The sequence below is a fragment of the Aquarana catesbeiana genome, linkage group LG09 (assembly GCF_042186555.1).
Source record: "Aquarana catesbeiana isolate 2022-GZ linkage group LG09, ASM4218655v1, whole genome shotgun sequence".
NCBI lineage: Eukaryota > Metazoa > Chordata > Amphibia > Anura > Ranidae > Aquarana > Aquarana catesbeiana.
Window position 1 is genome coordinate 221484215 of NC_133332.1, and position 15615 is coordinate 221499829.

Here is a 15615-nt window from a genome sequence, read left to right on the forward strand (position 1 = left end):
ACCCCAGACAGTCCGGCACAGATACCCAGAGTTCAAGAAGACCCAGGGTTTTCTGGGAAGACTGTCTATAAGGTTTAGGAGTGTGGGAATGTTTGACCATTCTTCCAGAAGCGCATTTGTGAGGTCAGGCACTGATTTTGGATGAGAAGGCCTGGCTCGCAGTCTCTGCTCTAATTCATCCCAAAGGTGTTCTATCGGGTTGAGGTCAGGACTCTGTGCAGGCCAGTCAAGTTCCTCCACCTCAAACTCGCTCATCCATGTTTTTATGGACCTATGGATTTATGGATTATGGTGACTTATGGATTATGGTGTGAGGTTGTTTTTCTGAGGTTGGGTTTGGCCCCTTAGTTCCAGTGAAGGGATCTCTTAAGGCCTCAGCATACCAAGACATTTTGGACAATTTTATGCTCCCAACTTTGTGGGAACAGTTTGGGGATGGCTCCTTCCTGTTCCAACATGACTGCACACCAGTGCACAAAGCAAGGTCCATAAAGACATGGATGAGGGAGTTTGGGCTGGAGGAACTTGACTGACCTGCATAGAGTCCTGACCTCAACCCAATAGAACACTTTTGGGATAAATTAGAGTGGAGACTGTGAGCCAGGCCTTCTCGTCCACATCAGTACCTTACCTCACAAATGCCCTTCTGGAAGAATGGTTAAACATTCCCATAGACACACTCCTAAACCTTGTGCACAGCCTTCCCAGAAGAGTTGAAGCTGTTATAGCTGCAAAGGGTGGGCCAACGCAATACTGAACCCTACAGACTAAGACTGGGAAGCCATTAAAGTTCATGTGTGTGTAAAGGCAGGCGTCCCAATACTTTTGGTAATATAGTGTATATGTGGCAGCCAGGTGTTTCTGATCAGCCGCAGAAAGTAAGCCTCTACGAATCTATGACTGCGAATGGTTGTTCACATGTAATCACACATTAAGCGATTAGTTGCAGTTAGGGACAGATGTTCTCCCCTGGACACAGAGGGGTTGATTTCCTAAAGGCAAATAGACTGTGCACTTTTCAAAGTGAATTGCACTCTGCAAGTGCAGTTGCTCCAGAGGTTAGTAAATGAGGTAAAGCTTCACTCTCCAAAGAATACCTAATCACTTGCAAGGAAAATGTAAAAAAAAACAGCATTTTTGCTTGCACATGATTGGATGATGGAAGTCAGCAGAGCTTCTGCTCATTTACTAATCTCTGGAGCAGCTGCACTTTGCAAAATGCACAGCTTTTGTGCCTTTAGTAAATCAACCCCAGAGAGTTCACATGTATTCGTCTCTAGGTGATCGCTCAGTGTGTGATTTGCATGTGAACCGCTGCAGACAGTTATGGATAGTTTCAGCCTGTCATTGATTTGTATGGGCTTCCTCCCTACAGAAACACACTGATCTGGGCAGTGTACTGCCCTAATGGCCAGTGTGCATTAGCCTAAAAAAACAACCAAAACCTGACTTTAGAGTCTTTGTTGTGATCTTCAAAGATTTTGAGAAAGAATTACTTCACATTACCTGCAACTAAGAGAGGTTGAGGATGGCTGGTTCAAAAGCTATTATAAGGCTTGAAAATATGTGAAAAAATGAAGGTCCATAGTCTGGGCACAGGTGTACTTTAAACTTTTTACCGTTACTGAATAAGACAATCTTCTTTGAATAAGTTTGATTTTTTTTTTATAGGGTATTGCTCTAATGAACTTCATGTCTTCCCAGCTTCCAGGATCAGGAAACCTCCTTGATATGTTCTGCACTCCAGGAATGTCCGCTCCCGGTATCACTGTTAGCAACTCTTGTCCAGCCGACCTTCCAAACATTAAAAAAGAATATTCAGGTAGGTTTTCTTGAAGACATTTCGCCCCATTTATTGACTTGGACAGCCTAAATCAATGGGTCTTCTGACAATATACTGTACTGCATATTATTATCCAATGAGCAGGTTCTCCTGCTATAGTGGAAAGAGATGTCCGTCCCTTGTTTACATTCCTCCTATGTAGTATTGGGCTTGTAGCACAAATAGTGGCATTTTTATTGCCTCTGCTAACCACAGGTCTGCGATCTTTCACAGACCTGTAGTTAATCAGCACAGAAATACATTTTAGTGTTTAGAATATCTAATTCAGTTGTGAAAGAGTGGAATGAATGAAGAATTGTGGGTTGGGTTTTGAGACTGTAAATAACAATACAAATATTTGCCTGTTGTGCAATTCACATTACATATTATTAAAGCGGAGTTCCACCCAAAAATGGAACTTCCGCTTTAAGGGAAGATGACCCCCTGATATGCCACTTTTGGCATGTCATTTTTTTGGGGGTGGAGCGAAAACCCTCCTTTTAGAGGGTTCCAGCTCCCACTTCCGCCCGGGGCACCGCGGTGCCGGAAGTAAGTTCACCTTTCCCCCCTCCCTCTCAGCAATTGCCCGGCCAGTCACAGTGTGCAGCGCAGTTCGCACATGTGCAGTGCGTGCCCAGCTGGCGCCCACAGTGACAATGTCGGCCCCGCAGAGAGGAGGGGGAGATGAGCAGGGCTTCGTTCCCCCGCATCGCTGGACCATGGGACAGGTAAGTGTCCGATTATTAAAAGTCAGCAGCTTTTTTTTAGTCGGAACTCCGCTTTAAGCCATAGCATTTATTTATTTTATAAAATATATCACAGTGCAGTAATTCTGGCACCTTCGCATTTTTTGAAGCAAGATAACATAATATGCTCACTGTGCAGAGCAGAGACAGACACAGTGGTGTAGTGGTTAGCACTCTCGCCTAGCAGTATAAAGGTTTGCTGGTTTGAATTCCAACCACGACACTACCTGCCTGGAGTTTGCATGTTCTCCCTGTGCCTGCGTGGGTTTCCTCCGGGTACTCCGGTTTCCTCCCACACTCCAAAGACATGCTGGTAGGTTAATTGGATCCTGTCCAAAATTGGCCCTAGTACATGAATGTGAGTTGGAAACCTTGGATTGTGGGCTCCTTGAGGGTTGGGACCAATGTGAGTGTGCGATGTATGTGTGGAGCGCTACGTAAATTGACAGCGCTATATGGGTAGTACCTTAAAATAAAAATAAGGATAATTGTAGACACACACACCCACACTCACTCAGGTTGAACTGGTTGGACTGGTGTCTTTATTCAACCTTACTAACTATGTAACAGTCCTGTTCTCCTGTATGGGGTAATCATGTGAAAATGGACTGCCAGTCCATTTTCATCCCATCCTATCTGATCCGATCCACCAGACAGATAGAAAATAGGACCACCACAAATCTGAAGCCTTTAATATCGAAAGAGGTACCCGACAGGGTTGCCCATTATCTCCCTTATTATTTGCCCTTATACTCGAACCCATGGCCCAATACATCAAAACAAACCAAACTATAACTGGCATTGAAGTAGGAGGTATTAGGCTCGATTCACACCTATGCATGTTGCTTTTGAGCGTTTTTGGAGGTTTTTTTTTCATGCTTGGCACGTTTTTGAGCAGCGTTTTTGTAGCGTTTTTGTAGCGTTTTTGCGGCGTTTTTGCCGCGATTTGCGTTTTGCGTTTTTTTTTTTTTTTTTTTTTCATTTTTTTTTACAGTCTTAAAAAAAAATTACAAAAAATAAAAAAATAAAAAACGGCAAAAACGCACCAAAAACGCACCAAAAACGCTGCAAAAACGCTGCAAAAACGGTGCACTTGCGTTTTTGATGCTTGTCCATTGAAATCCATTACATGCAAAACGCTGCTTTTTGCATGAAAAAAAGTCCCCGACCCTTTCCAAAAACGCAGAGATACAAAAAGGCATTGATGTGAACATGTTCCATAGGAACCCATGTTAAAAAATTCCCATGCATTTCTGCAAAATGCAAAATGCATCAAAAAACGCGCTAGTGTGAATGGAGCCTTACACACAAATTATGTATATTTGCAGACGATATATTACTTTTTCTATCATCACCACAGGTCTCTGGTCCTAACTTAATACCAGCTCTTGATGGGTTTGCAGCCCTATCCGGCCTTATGATTAATCCTAAGAAATGCCTAGTGCTTAATATTTCACTCACAAACATGGAATTGATCCCGACTAGGGCTGCACTCCCATTCACATGGGCAGAAAAATCAGTCCCATATCTTGGAATTCATTTAACAGCATCTCATTCTGACTTATTCTCAACCAATTATCCTCCTGTATTAAGACAGATCACAAATCTAATAAAACAATGGTCGCAACTTCCTTTATCCTGGATAGGGAAGATTAATGCAATCAAAATGACTATTCTACACAAATTGCTTTATCTATTCAGAGTCCTCCCTATTCCAATTCCTTCCTATTTTTTGAGAATAGTACAAAAAAGAGCAACTTCGTTTATATGGGGCTCTTCTAAACCACGTATACCTATACACACACTACATCTTCCCAAAAATAAAGGAGGCCTGGGATACCCTAATTTTACTAACTACTACAGAGCAGCACATTTGGCCAGTCTGTCCAAATACCATGCAAAACAGGAAATCCCATTATGGGTATTTATAGAGGCTTCAGAAAATGACCCTCTATTAATATCAAATTTATTATGGCTTGATCCTAAAGACTGCTTTAAAATTCATAATCCCATAACTAAACACTTCTTATCTCTCTGGGATAAACTAAAAACCAAATATCAGTTACAATCTCCACACAATCCTCTCCTTTCTTTTATCAGAAATCCGGCCTTTTATCCGGCATGGATCTACCCAAATTCTTTTAAAGCTTGGACAACATCAGGCATTCAGACACTAAATGACTTCATAGCATCTAAATCATTCCTTTCATTCCCATCGCTTAGAGAAAAATATGATCTACCAAACTCTGAGATATTTAGATATCTCCAAATCAAAAATTTCTATACACCATTCCTAAAGGGGGATACACCATTATCCCAATTATCCATTTTTGAATCAATCTGTACAAAAGATCCATTTGCTAAAGGTACAATTTCATCACTTTATAATCAATTTTATGGAGTAGTAAATCTTAATAGACCCTCTTACGTTCAGAGGTGGGAGGAGGACCTGGGACGAACTTTAGAAGACACTGACTGGTCTAACATATGGCTCACATCTAAGTCATCTTCACCCAACATCTTAGCACTGGAGACAAATTATAAAGTCCTAACTCGCTGGTACCTTGTACCCGCTAGAGTGGCAAAATATTCACCTAATACCTCAGCTCTTTGTTTTCGAGGATGCCCAGAAATAGGCACATATTTACACATATGGTGGACGTGCCCAGTAATCCAAACCTTCTGGAAGGAAGTCTTCGTGATTGCATCTAAAATATTTAAAAAAATAATACAACCAGATCCATATTTAACTTTACTTAATCTAAAACCGGAATGGTTAACACTCTCTCAATTCAAACTTATGATCCAACTAATAACGGCTGCAAAACAAACAGTGGCCAAAGCATGGAAATCTCCTACATTGGTACTAGCAGAAACAATTCACAGAATGAATAATACAATGTCCCACGCTAAGATGGTAGCTATCGATCAAAATCAAATTCCAAAATTTGAAAAACTTTGGCATCCTTGGATAAAACAACAGTTCCTGTCAAACTTCAATGACTCTGTCCTGTTGCCATGGTAACAGATTAAATGACTTACAGAGACACCCATTCTAAGGCTTCAAAGAGAACTAAAAAGAATAATAAACTGACGAGCGGGACAACCTTGTGGACCATACCTCTACCTTTCAACCCTTTTTCTTCTTTCTCTTTCCTTTTCTCCACCTTACGATTAAAGCTCATTATCAGAATTTATTTGACCTATATACACTCTACTTGTAAACAATATGTATAGTAGGTATAAATCATTTAAATACCTACAAAAGTAACTAAGGAAATGATATATATCTTTAATTTAGGTTTACGTGAACCCAATGTTTAATATTTGAAATTTCATGATATTTACCTATATAAACCCTACTATAAAACAATGAGCTTACTTTATAGATCCTTGTAAACTTACTTTATGTATCTTTATAACATTGTATACTCAATAAACTTCTTTTGACAAGGAAAATAGGACCACCATCCATCTGGATTTTGCAGGCAGGATCGGATCAGATAGCGGGGGATGTCAACGGACATGTGTCTACTGACATCCGCCGCTCCATAGGGGAGAGTGCAAGGTCCGATCAGGTCCGCCTGAAAAACTGACAGGTGGACCTGATTGGACAGCCCGTGCATTAGAGACATAGTTCCTGTTTTTAAATAATTTCTCCAGTGAAATGGTTGTAGATTTCTATAATTTATATGCAGTTGCATTATGTGGCTTTAAAAGATGGCAATAATTAATTTAGACTTCCCAGATTTTCATATTTTCTATTTTCCTTCACACAGAACATGACACAAAAACACTGATGAAAGAGCGTCAGAAGAAGGACAATCATAACTTAAGTAAGTGATATTGGAGATAAAGCAAACTGGCCTTCAAAAAGTACCTACCAAAAAAGTTCTCACCACTAGTCTGTATTAGCCACTTAGGCACTCTGAGTTCTGGATGTGGAGTATAGACATCTCCCCCATCTCCTATAATGCAGCTCTTGGTGCTTGATTAGCAATTATGAGACCTGAGTTTGTCATATTTGCATGTGATTCTGGTTGCAGAGCTGCTGTGGTGGATTGGTGTGGCATATAGAGGTGCTAACATTGAGGCTGGGTTCACACTAGTACTAATTGGATGTGGGTTTCCCCGCATCCAATTGGCATGACAGGAGATTGTGATCAGCATTCTATGGAGCCGGTTCACACGTCTGCGGGGCAGCTGCAGGAGTCCTGTGTGTCATTGGCTCCGTTTTTTTTTTTTCTTTGCCTGAATTCGGCCCTGATTCGTCCCTTAAAAGGGAGAACAGGGACGCACCGGACCCCTGCTGCGAGTCGCATCCGGATTAGTGCAAACCCAGCCTAAGGGTTTTCTAAAGTGTGGTTACAACTGTTTTCTTTCACACTGTCTCTCTCTCTAATTGAAAATGTGTATGGAGCTGTGCAAAGGGCGGAGGGAATCACTCTTCTGACTCATTCGGTGTGCATAATGTGAGATTCAGCTATTTGAGCCCTGTAAACAGCAGGCTTTTTTTAAGAGAAACTATTATTATTAAAGTGGAATTAATCCACCAGAGCAAATGCAAAATTTTGGGTCTTCAGAAGCTTTTTGTCATAATGTGCAAGTATGCAGAGCATGTTTGCACACTGTGGCAGACTTCCCAACAAAGATCTTTTCCAGCACTGCAATTTCAGCGTCCCCTCTGTCGCCAGTGTTTCCATCTTCTCCAGTTACAGAGCCTTCAGCCCCTTGATTGGCCAGGTCCAGATGACCATGGGTGAAGGAGTTACTTCATCCCAAAGCAAAATCATGCCAAGACTGTACACCGGGCTGCACATGCGCAGCTCAGTGTACATTTACAGAAAAAAAAAGTGCTGACAGACAGGTAGAAATATCTATGATAGAAGAGACATACACAATTACACGTCTCTTCTGACATAAATAAGCAAGTTTAGTTCTGCTTTAAGATTAGCCTGGTAAATGTGGAAAGTACCCCAAAGTTCCACCTCCTGGCTGGAAATTGTAAAAATAAAATATTGTGTAATGTAGTGTAATGTTTCATATTTATCTGATCAAATCTTAAAATAGGTTTTTTTGAGCCTTTATTTTTTGCTGCCCTTAACATAATAAATAAAGTAAACACAATAGGGTTGATTTACTAAAGGCAAATACAATGTGTACTTTGCAAAAATGCAGTTGCTCTCAGCAAGAACAGTTGCTCCAGAGCTTAGCAAATGAGGTAAAGCTTCACTTTGCAAAGAATACCCAATCATGTGCAAGGAAAATAAAAAAACAGCATTTTTGCTTGCACGTGATTGGATGATGGAATGGATGGATCTATACACTGGGGGGAGAACCTATGGAGGAATCTAGGATGGAAAAGGACCTGGGGGTCCTAGTAGATGATAGGCTCAGCAATGGCATGCAATGCCAAGCTGCTGATAACAAAGCCAACAGAATATTGGCATTCATTAAAAAGGGGATTAATTCCAGAGATAAAACGATAATTCTCCCGCTCTACAAGACTCTGGTCCGGCCGCACCTAGAGTATGCTGTCCAGTTCTGGGAACCAGTCCTCAGGAAGGATGTACTGGAAATGGAGCGAGTACAAAGAAGGGCAACAAAGCTAATAAAGGGTCTGGAGGATCTTAGTTATGAGGAAAGGTTGCAAGCACCGAACGTATTCTCTCTGGAGAAGAGACGCTTGAGAGGGGATATGATTTCAATTTACAAATACCGTACTAGTGACCCCACAATAGGAATAAAACTTTTTCGCAGAAGGGAGTTTAACAGGACACGTGGCCACTCATTAAAATTAGAAGAAAAGAGGTTTAACCTTAAACTACGTAGAGGGTTCTTTACTGTAAGAGCGGCAAGGATGTGGAATTCCCTTCCACAGGTGGTGGTCTCAACGGGGAGCATCGATAGTTTCAAGAAACTATTAGATAAGCACCTGAACGACCACAAAATTCAGGGATATACAATGTAACACTGACATATAATCACACACATAGGTTGGACTTGATGGACTTGTGTCTTTTTCAACCTCACCTACTATGTAAGTCATTTACTAAGCTCTGGAGCAACTGCTCTTACAGATTGCAACTGCACTTTGCAAAGTGCACAGTCTATTTGCCTTTAGTAAATCAACCCCAAAGTATGCTTCCTTTATAGAGGAAGTAAAGTCTTCTTTTTTAATTGTACCTACAGGTAAGCCTATAATACCGTTTAGGAGATATTTACTATATACGCCACTGTCATCGGCACATGCGCTCTGAGGAAACGGCCGCCCGTTCCGTTTCTTCAGGATCCTGTGCTGTGACCGTTGGCACGTGTGTGGGAGTGACGTCATTGTAGCTTTGGCCAATCACAGCACCAGTCTGTGAACCCAGAAGAAACTCCGGGGAAAATGTCAGCCGTCTCAGCGGTGTGCGGGCACCTCTGAGAGAGCTTCACTCTAAGGTAAGTAATTCATAATGAGCTAGTATGCGATGCATACCAACTCATTATGCCTTTGTCTTACAGGTTTTTTTTATAGGGTTTACAACCTCTTTAAACCTAAAGACCAGCTTTCTGGTTGTGTGGTGCAGTCTGGTTGCGCTGATAAACATCGATTCACCTTGTGAGAACTGGATAAGAAAGAAATCAAATTGGGAGACAATAGAGCATCGTGTTGTGAAATGTGATGGTTGCAGTGAGCCTGCGCTGAACATGTGTGGGCGGACTGCGGCCCCTAGGCTTTCAGCTGCCTTCTTTAAGCCACAGGAATGCTGACAGAGCAAGTCAGGCCAGTCTGGGTGTTGCTAGTGCTTGGAAACGTCTGTGTTTTTAGTTACTTCACCACAAAAATATTTTTAACATGCTCCAGCACATACATCTATGGGGAAGCAAAAGATAAAGAGGAGTGAAAAAGTCAGTAACATGCACAGAAAACGAGATGTCCAACATTTTATCTATAACTCTGCTGTGCAGCCTGTTGCTCTATGTTAGATGCCATTTAAAGGGAAATCATAGTGTGATGAATACAATATGCATGCAGGCATTGCTACCCTTCTGGCAATTCTAACTTCTCTGTCACTGACCAGCAACAAGCATGTAAGTAGTGAAACACGTGTGAAACATGTGCAACACCAGTGATTCATATCTGCATCTACTTTTTTGGTGGAGTCAGAGGATAGAAACTACAGCCAGGCAACTAGTATATTCATTAGAGGTTGGCAATAGTACCTTCATAAATTCCTTAAGGCTAGGTTCACACTTGTGTGATGTTAGACATTGCATGTGATTCGCACCGCACCGCTGTGCAGATCACATGCAATGTCTGTGCGATGCAAATTCAGCCATAGAAATTGTATGGCTGAATTCGCATCGCATTCACACCAACATGGTGCAGGACCCTTTTTTTGGTCTGCACTGGGATGGAATTGCATGGGTGTTCACATCTATGCGATATGATTCCTGCATCATTTGGCAGTTTGCACTGCGATCTGCAAACCGATCTGGGGGTGTCATTACCTTTTGCATTGACACCCGCAGCGGTTCACAGATGTCAGTGTGAACTGCTGGCAGGTGACATGTGATGCGGGAACCCGCACTGGAATCGCGCTGGTTCCCGCATCCCATATATGTGAACCGGGACGTTAAACGTATATAAAGCCAATACTTTTTTTTTTTTTAGCTTTGCATGCAACATGGAAAGGTTAAAACTGAGGTTGCACCAATACCGGTTGTTTATCGGTGAGTATGAGTACTGATACTTTCGGTCAAGTACTCGCCGATACTGAGTACCGATACTTCGCTATTTGCGTCAATAGAAAAAATAATAGGCGCAAATCGCACTGCATAGAATAGTATGCGATTTGAACAGGAATGCAGTGTGATTCTTGTCTGAATCAAATTTGATTTTCCCCCACTGCTCCTGTGTGTATAAAAAGGGAAAAGCGCCATCTAGTGGTCAGTTTTAAATTTTCAGAACTCACAGGACATCTGGCCACATGCAAAATAATCTGCATAGGTGTCCGGGTCAGCTGATGATAGCAAATCAGGGCTGTTGTAGGTGCTCACAGGGCTGGGGGAGAAGTTCCTGGACCCCGTGGATATAGGGCAGAAGTGATGTCAGCTTGGGGACGGACCGCTTCTACATCTCCTCCAGCCCTGTGAGCACTTCCAGCTGCCTGCAGGCTCTATGTGCTGTGAGTTCTAACATTTTTTAAACTGCCCACTAGGTGGCGATTTAATCCCTTTCTATACACACACCCACAGGAGTGATGGTGGAAATCACATGCGATTCGGACAGGAATTGCACCGCATTCCTGTTCAAATCGCATGCGATTCTTTGCAGCGTGATTTGCTCCCATTCATATTATATTGACACAAATCACACCGCAAAGTATTGGTTTCTTTATCAGGAAGTACCGATACTCGCGTAATACTTGGTTTTGGTGCATCCCTAGTTAACACCCTTGTCAGGTTTTTTTTTTTTTTTTTGGGATGCAGCTTTTTAGTAGCCCAGAGCAACCAGTCATAAGTAATCATTATCCTGCCGAATGAATGCTGCAAAATGCTGATGCAACTGGTTGCCATGTATAAATGTACCCATTTGTTTTGTTGGTTTTGGTACAGAAGATATCTTACCCTATCTATTTTTCTGCAGTTGAACGCCGGCGAAGATTTAATATCAACGACAGGATTAAAGAGCTTGGGACCCTCATCCCAAAATCCAGTGACCCGTAAGTATGATCACTGACAGCCTCTGATTACCAATGATTTATGGCAGGGACCCGCCGATTGTCGGATCAAGTGACAGGAGAGAGCTTTGTGTATGTAAATAACACAAAGCTTTGTTCTGACAGCAGAAATGTGCCAGTTTTTGTTTCCCTGCAAAGCAGGGAATAAAAACCAGCACATGCCTTAGTAAAAGTACCACACAGTAAACACTTTGCACATAGTTAGGAACACATTTAACCCCTTAGTTGCCCCAGATGTTAAACCCTTCCCAGCCAGTGTCATTAGTACAGTGTCAGTGTATAATATTAGCACTGATCACTGTATTAGTGTCACTGGAGATGTCAGTGGCAGTTAGCCAGTTCCCACAAAGTGTCAGGATGCCCGCCATACTGACACAGTTCAGTTATAAGTTACTAGTATATAAAATTTAAAAGAAAAACAGTATATATCTCATAGTTTGTAGTACAGCTGCACGATTAATCGTTAAAGAATCGACATTGCAATTCAACTCTCCTCACGACCTTAAAGGGGTTGTAAAGGTTTGCATTTTTGATGCATTAAGGTGAAAAAACATCCAACAATACCGGCCCCCCCAGCCCCCCTGTTTTAATTACCTGAGCCCCTAAACTTGCTGCGCTTGCCCCCGATGTCCTCTTCGCCACTCAGCCTGGCCGTTGATTGGCTAGAGGATGGGTTGAAAGCAGCGCAGCCATTAGCTTGTGCTGCTGTCAATCACATCCAATGATGCGGAGCACTGGGGGGCAGGGCTGAGTGATACAGTGAGCGGCTATAGCCGCCGGCTGTATCACGGGAGCGCGCCCACAAGAACTAACCACAATGCGAGAGAGCTCGCATGAAGGTTGCTATTTCTTGCGGGGAGGAGCTGAGACAGCCGCCGAGGGACCCCAGAAGACCAGGTTCAGGGCCACTCTGTGCAAAACGAGCTGCACAGTTGAGGTAAGTATAACATGTTTGTTATTTAATGTAGCAAGTGCAGAGAGTTCTCTGCTCACTTCTGACAGCTGACAAAAGTTTTATCACAACATCGTTTAGGTGGAGATAAAGAGAAGCATTGTATCTTCTGTTCTTTTATATCAAAGGAATGAACTTCGGTCTGTAAATGAGGTCAGTTTAACCACTTAAAGTCTAAGTTCACCCTTACAGAAAATCCGTAAGGTGAATTTACACTAGACCCACTCCCCCCCCCCCCCATCCCACCAACCTGGAGTCCAGCGATCCCCCGCACTGACAGATCATATCACCGCTGTACCAGTCTGGGAATTTGAAATCCCTGTGGCTTTCTGTCATCTTTGCCTGCGGTGACAGGATGGGCTACGTGGGTTCTGACTGGTCGGCACCGACCAATTAGAATGCTGGCGTACCTGACGAGGTACGTTTTGGAGATTAAGCTGTGGTGGATTTCTAAGCCCCGGACCGATGAGGCGGCGACCCAATGTCTCCTAGTGGGTGATCGCCGTGCTCCAGGTCAGCGGGACTGGGGGGTGGGGGGTTAGGAGGGGGTCCTGTGTAAGTTCACCTTACAAATTTTCTGTAAAGGTGAACTGAACCTTTAAAGACTAAACCTTTTTCTGACACTTGTTGCTTACAAGTTAAAATCTGTATTTTTTGCTAAAACCCCCCAAACTTTAAATATTTTATTTTAGCAGAAACCCTAGAGAATAAAATCGCGGTTGTTGCAATATTTTATGTCACACTGTATTTGCGCAAAATGCAGATTTGTACCTTATTTCAGAGCACCGCTGGGCGCTCATGTGACCGCCCGTCTCTCTCCTCCTTTCCTCCCGACTGACATCAGCGGGTGATTCTCGGCCTTCCGCTGTAGCTGTCAGATCGGCAGTCACGTGAGCGCCAAGCGGCGTTCTGAAATAAGGTACAAACCGGCATTTTTTTTTATAAAGCACATACACTGAGCACCCAACATTATCAAAGAGAGGATTGTATGAAGAGCACACAACAGTGGCTTAACAACCACAACCACTTTAACTCTTCTTTTTCCAGTGACAGCTGTAGAACTTTGTATTTCCTATTACATCTTATCCTAGCTGCATTGGTCACCAGGACACATAGAGAGCGTGAATCTTGCCATCAGTAACACAGACAGAAATAAAAACCTGACGCTGGTTATATCCTCTCTACTTCGCCCAAAACTAGAAGAAAAAGTCTTGACTATAGATATAGTTTAAAGAGAAGTATGGACAAACCTTTTCTTTTGGATCTTAGGAATACATTTACTTTTGTTCTCCTGTGACCCAAAAGAAAGGGTTTGTCCATACTTCTGTTTAAACTATATCTATAAGAAGAGAACCCGCTCTAGATATCTGTACCTGAATAACACCTTCCTTGCCGAGGATGCTGGCTCAGTGTATAGAATGCATATGAGTAAATAAAGATCCAAAAATAGTCGTTTCCTTTATTGAAGATACAGTCCATACAAAACAGATTAAAACGGCAAACTGCTAACGCGTTTCACACCACTCTCACTGGTGCTTAAAGGGGTTGTAAAGGTAAAAATTTTTTCACCTTAATGCATTCTATGCATTAAGGTGAAAAAACTTTTGACAGTACCGCCGCCCCCAGCCCCCCCGTTTTACTTACCTGACGCCTCGAATCTTCGCTCCTCGTCCTCGTCAGCTTCATTGCAGCTCAGCCTGGTCGCTGATTGGCTGCAGTGGATGGATTGAAAGCAGCGCAGCCATTGGCTCGCGCTGCTGTCAATCACATCCGATGACGCGGCGCGCCGGGGGGCGGGGCCGAGTGATATAGCGAGCGGCTATAGCCGCCAGCTGTATCACGGGAGCGCGCCCGCAAGCACTCACCACCGTGCGAGGGAGCTCGCATTAAGGTGGTAAATGCTTGCGGGGAGGAGCTGAAACAGCCGCCGAGGGACCCCAGAAGACCAGGTTCGGAGCCACTCTGTGCAGAACGAGCTGCACAGTGAAGGTAAGTATAACATGTTTGTTATTTAAAAAAAAAAAAAAAAACAACTTTACAACCCCTTTAATCATAGCTATTGCCCACTATCAGCTGATGGGTCAGAGCTGTCCAAGTATAGAAAGGATCTTGACAATAGTGTCAGGATGCACCCATTTGCCCGATTGACGGCTGTCTCCACTTTTTGGGGTGCAGCAGAGAGGTGAAGCCAGCTGCAACCACCGCCTCACCAGTGAACACTGGAGTTGCAAAACAGGAGGCAGTGATTAACCGCTGTGAGCAGAACAAGTGTTGACTGATCTCAGTCTCAGAGCTGGCATGGGACAGCTGCGGTGTCATACAGATGCTGCAGTATGGAGGTGAGTATGTTTCTATTTTATGTATTCCAAACTTCTCCTTTAATGAATTCTAAAATTGGCATTGGCTGTGAACAGTGACGGGGATAAACATTTCAAATGACACAGGATACAGCTTCTCATGGCATCGCTCATCATAGTTAAGCTCCATCCTGTGCTTACAGATTTAATGTCAGTTTTTCCTCTTGGTTCCAACTTCCTCATTATTGTTTTCTCAGCCTTATGTGCTTTGCATATTTTCTATTTCCAGGGAGCTGCGCTGGAATAAGGGCACCATCTTAAAGGCGTCTGTTGAGTACATCAGGAAGCTGCAGAAGGACCAGCAGCGAGTGCGCGACCTAGAGGGACGCCAGCGCAAACTAGAGCATGTGAACCAGAGCTTGCTTCTACGTGTACAGGTACTGTGCAGTACATGCAGGGTTAAAGGGATTATGTATAGTGGCAAGGCAGTATTTTAGTATAATGTACGAACTTAATCGTTATACTAATCTCCTGCAGAAATATAGGCTAAATAGTGTTATTTACTAAGAATGATATTCATAAAAAATACCCTGTGACAGGGATAGCGCAGAAGCCAGCATAAAGCTATAGAAAGCATTCAGTAGCATTTGCGTAATTCCCAAAAGTCCCTCATTTGGAGAAACTAGACAAACAAAGATTTGGGGGGCACACCCTAAAAAAATGCATAAAAGATGGTGCAGCCGTAAGACCATATAGACAGAAAAAAAAGATTACAGCGCACACATACAAAAATGACATTTAACTCCTGCAAGGTTATTTAAAAACACCTGAGCATATTCAGAAAATATGGCGATTTAGTTACACCATATGGCCATATAGTGCTAAGCCCACTACTATGTCAGAGTACCCCATTATCAGTGGGTCCTACGCTATCCATAGAATGGAAGATCCTGCTTCTCTGAACCATGAGAGCAATACACTCCTCTAAATAAAAAGATTACAGCGCACACATACAAAAATGACATTTAACTCCTGCAAGGCTATTTAAAAACACCTGAGCATATTCAGA

General features: G+C 42.8%; 1 protein-coding gene across 2 annotated transcripts in view; it reads left to right on the top strand.

Annotated features, from left to right (window-relative positions):
- The window catches only part of TFE3 (transcription factor binding to IGHM enhancer 3), a 59125-nt gene that overhangs the window by 35561 nt on the left and 7949 nt on the right, over window positions 1–15615 (top strand). For both annotated transcript variants that reach the window (XM_073599786.1, XM_073599787.1), the window contains exons 6-9: window positions 1705–1822; window positions 6348–6404; window positions 11204–11279; window positions 14836–14983. In XM_073599786.1, coding sequence (XP_073455887.1) covers window positions 1705–1822; window positions 6348–6404; window positions 11204–11279; window positions 14836–14983 — 399 coding nt within the window. The remainder of the gene's footprint in view (window positions 1–1704; window positions 1823–6347; window positions 6405–11203; window positions 11280–14835; window positions 14984–15615) is intronic.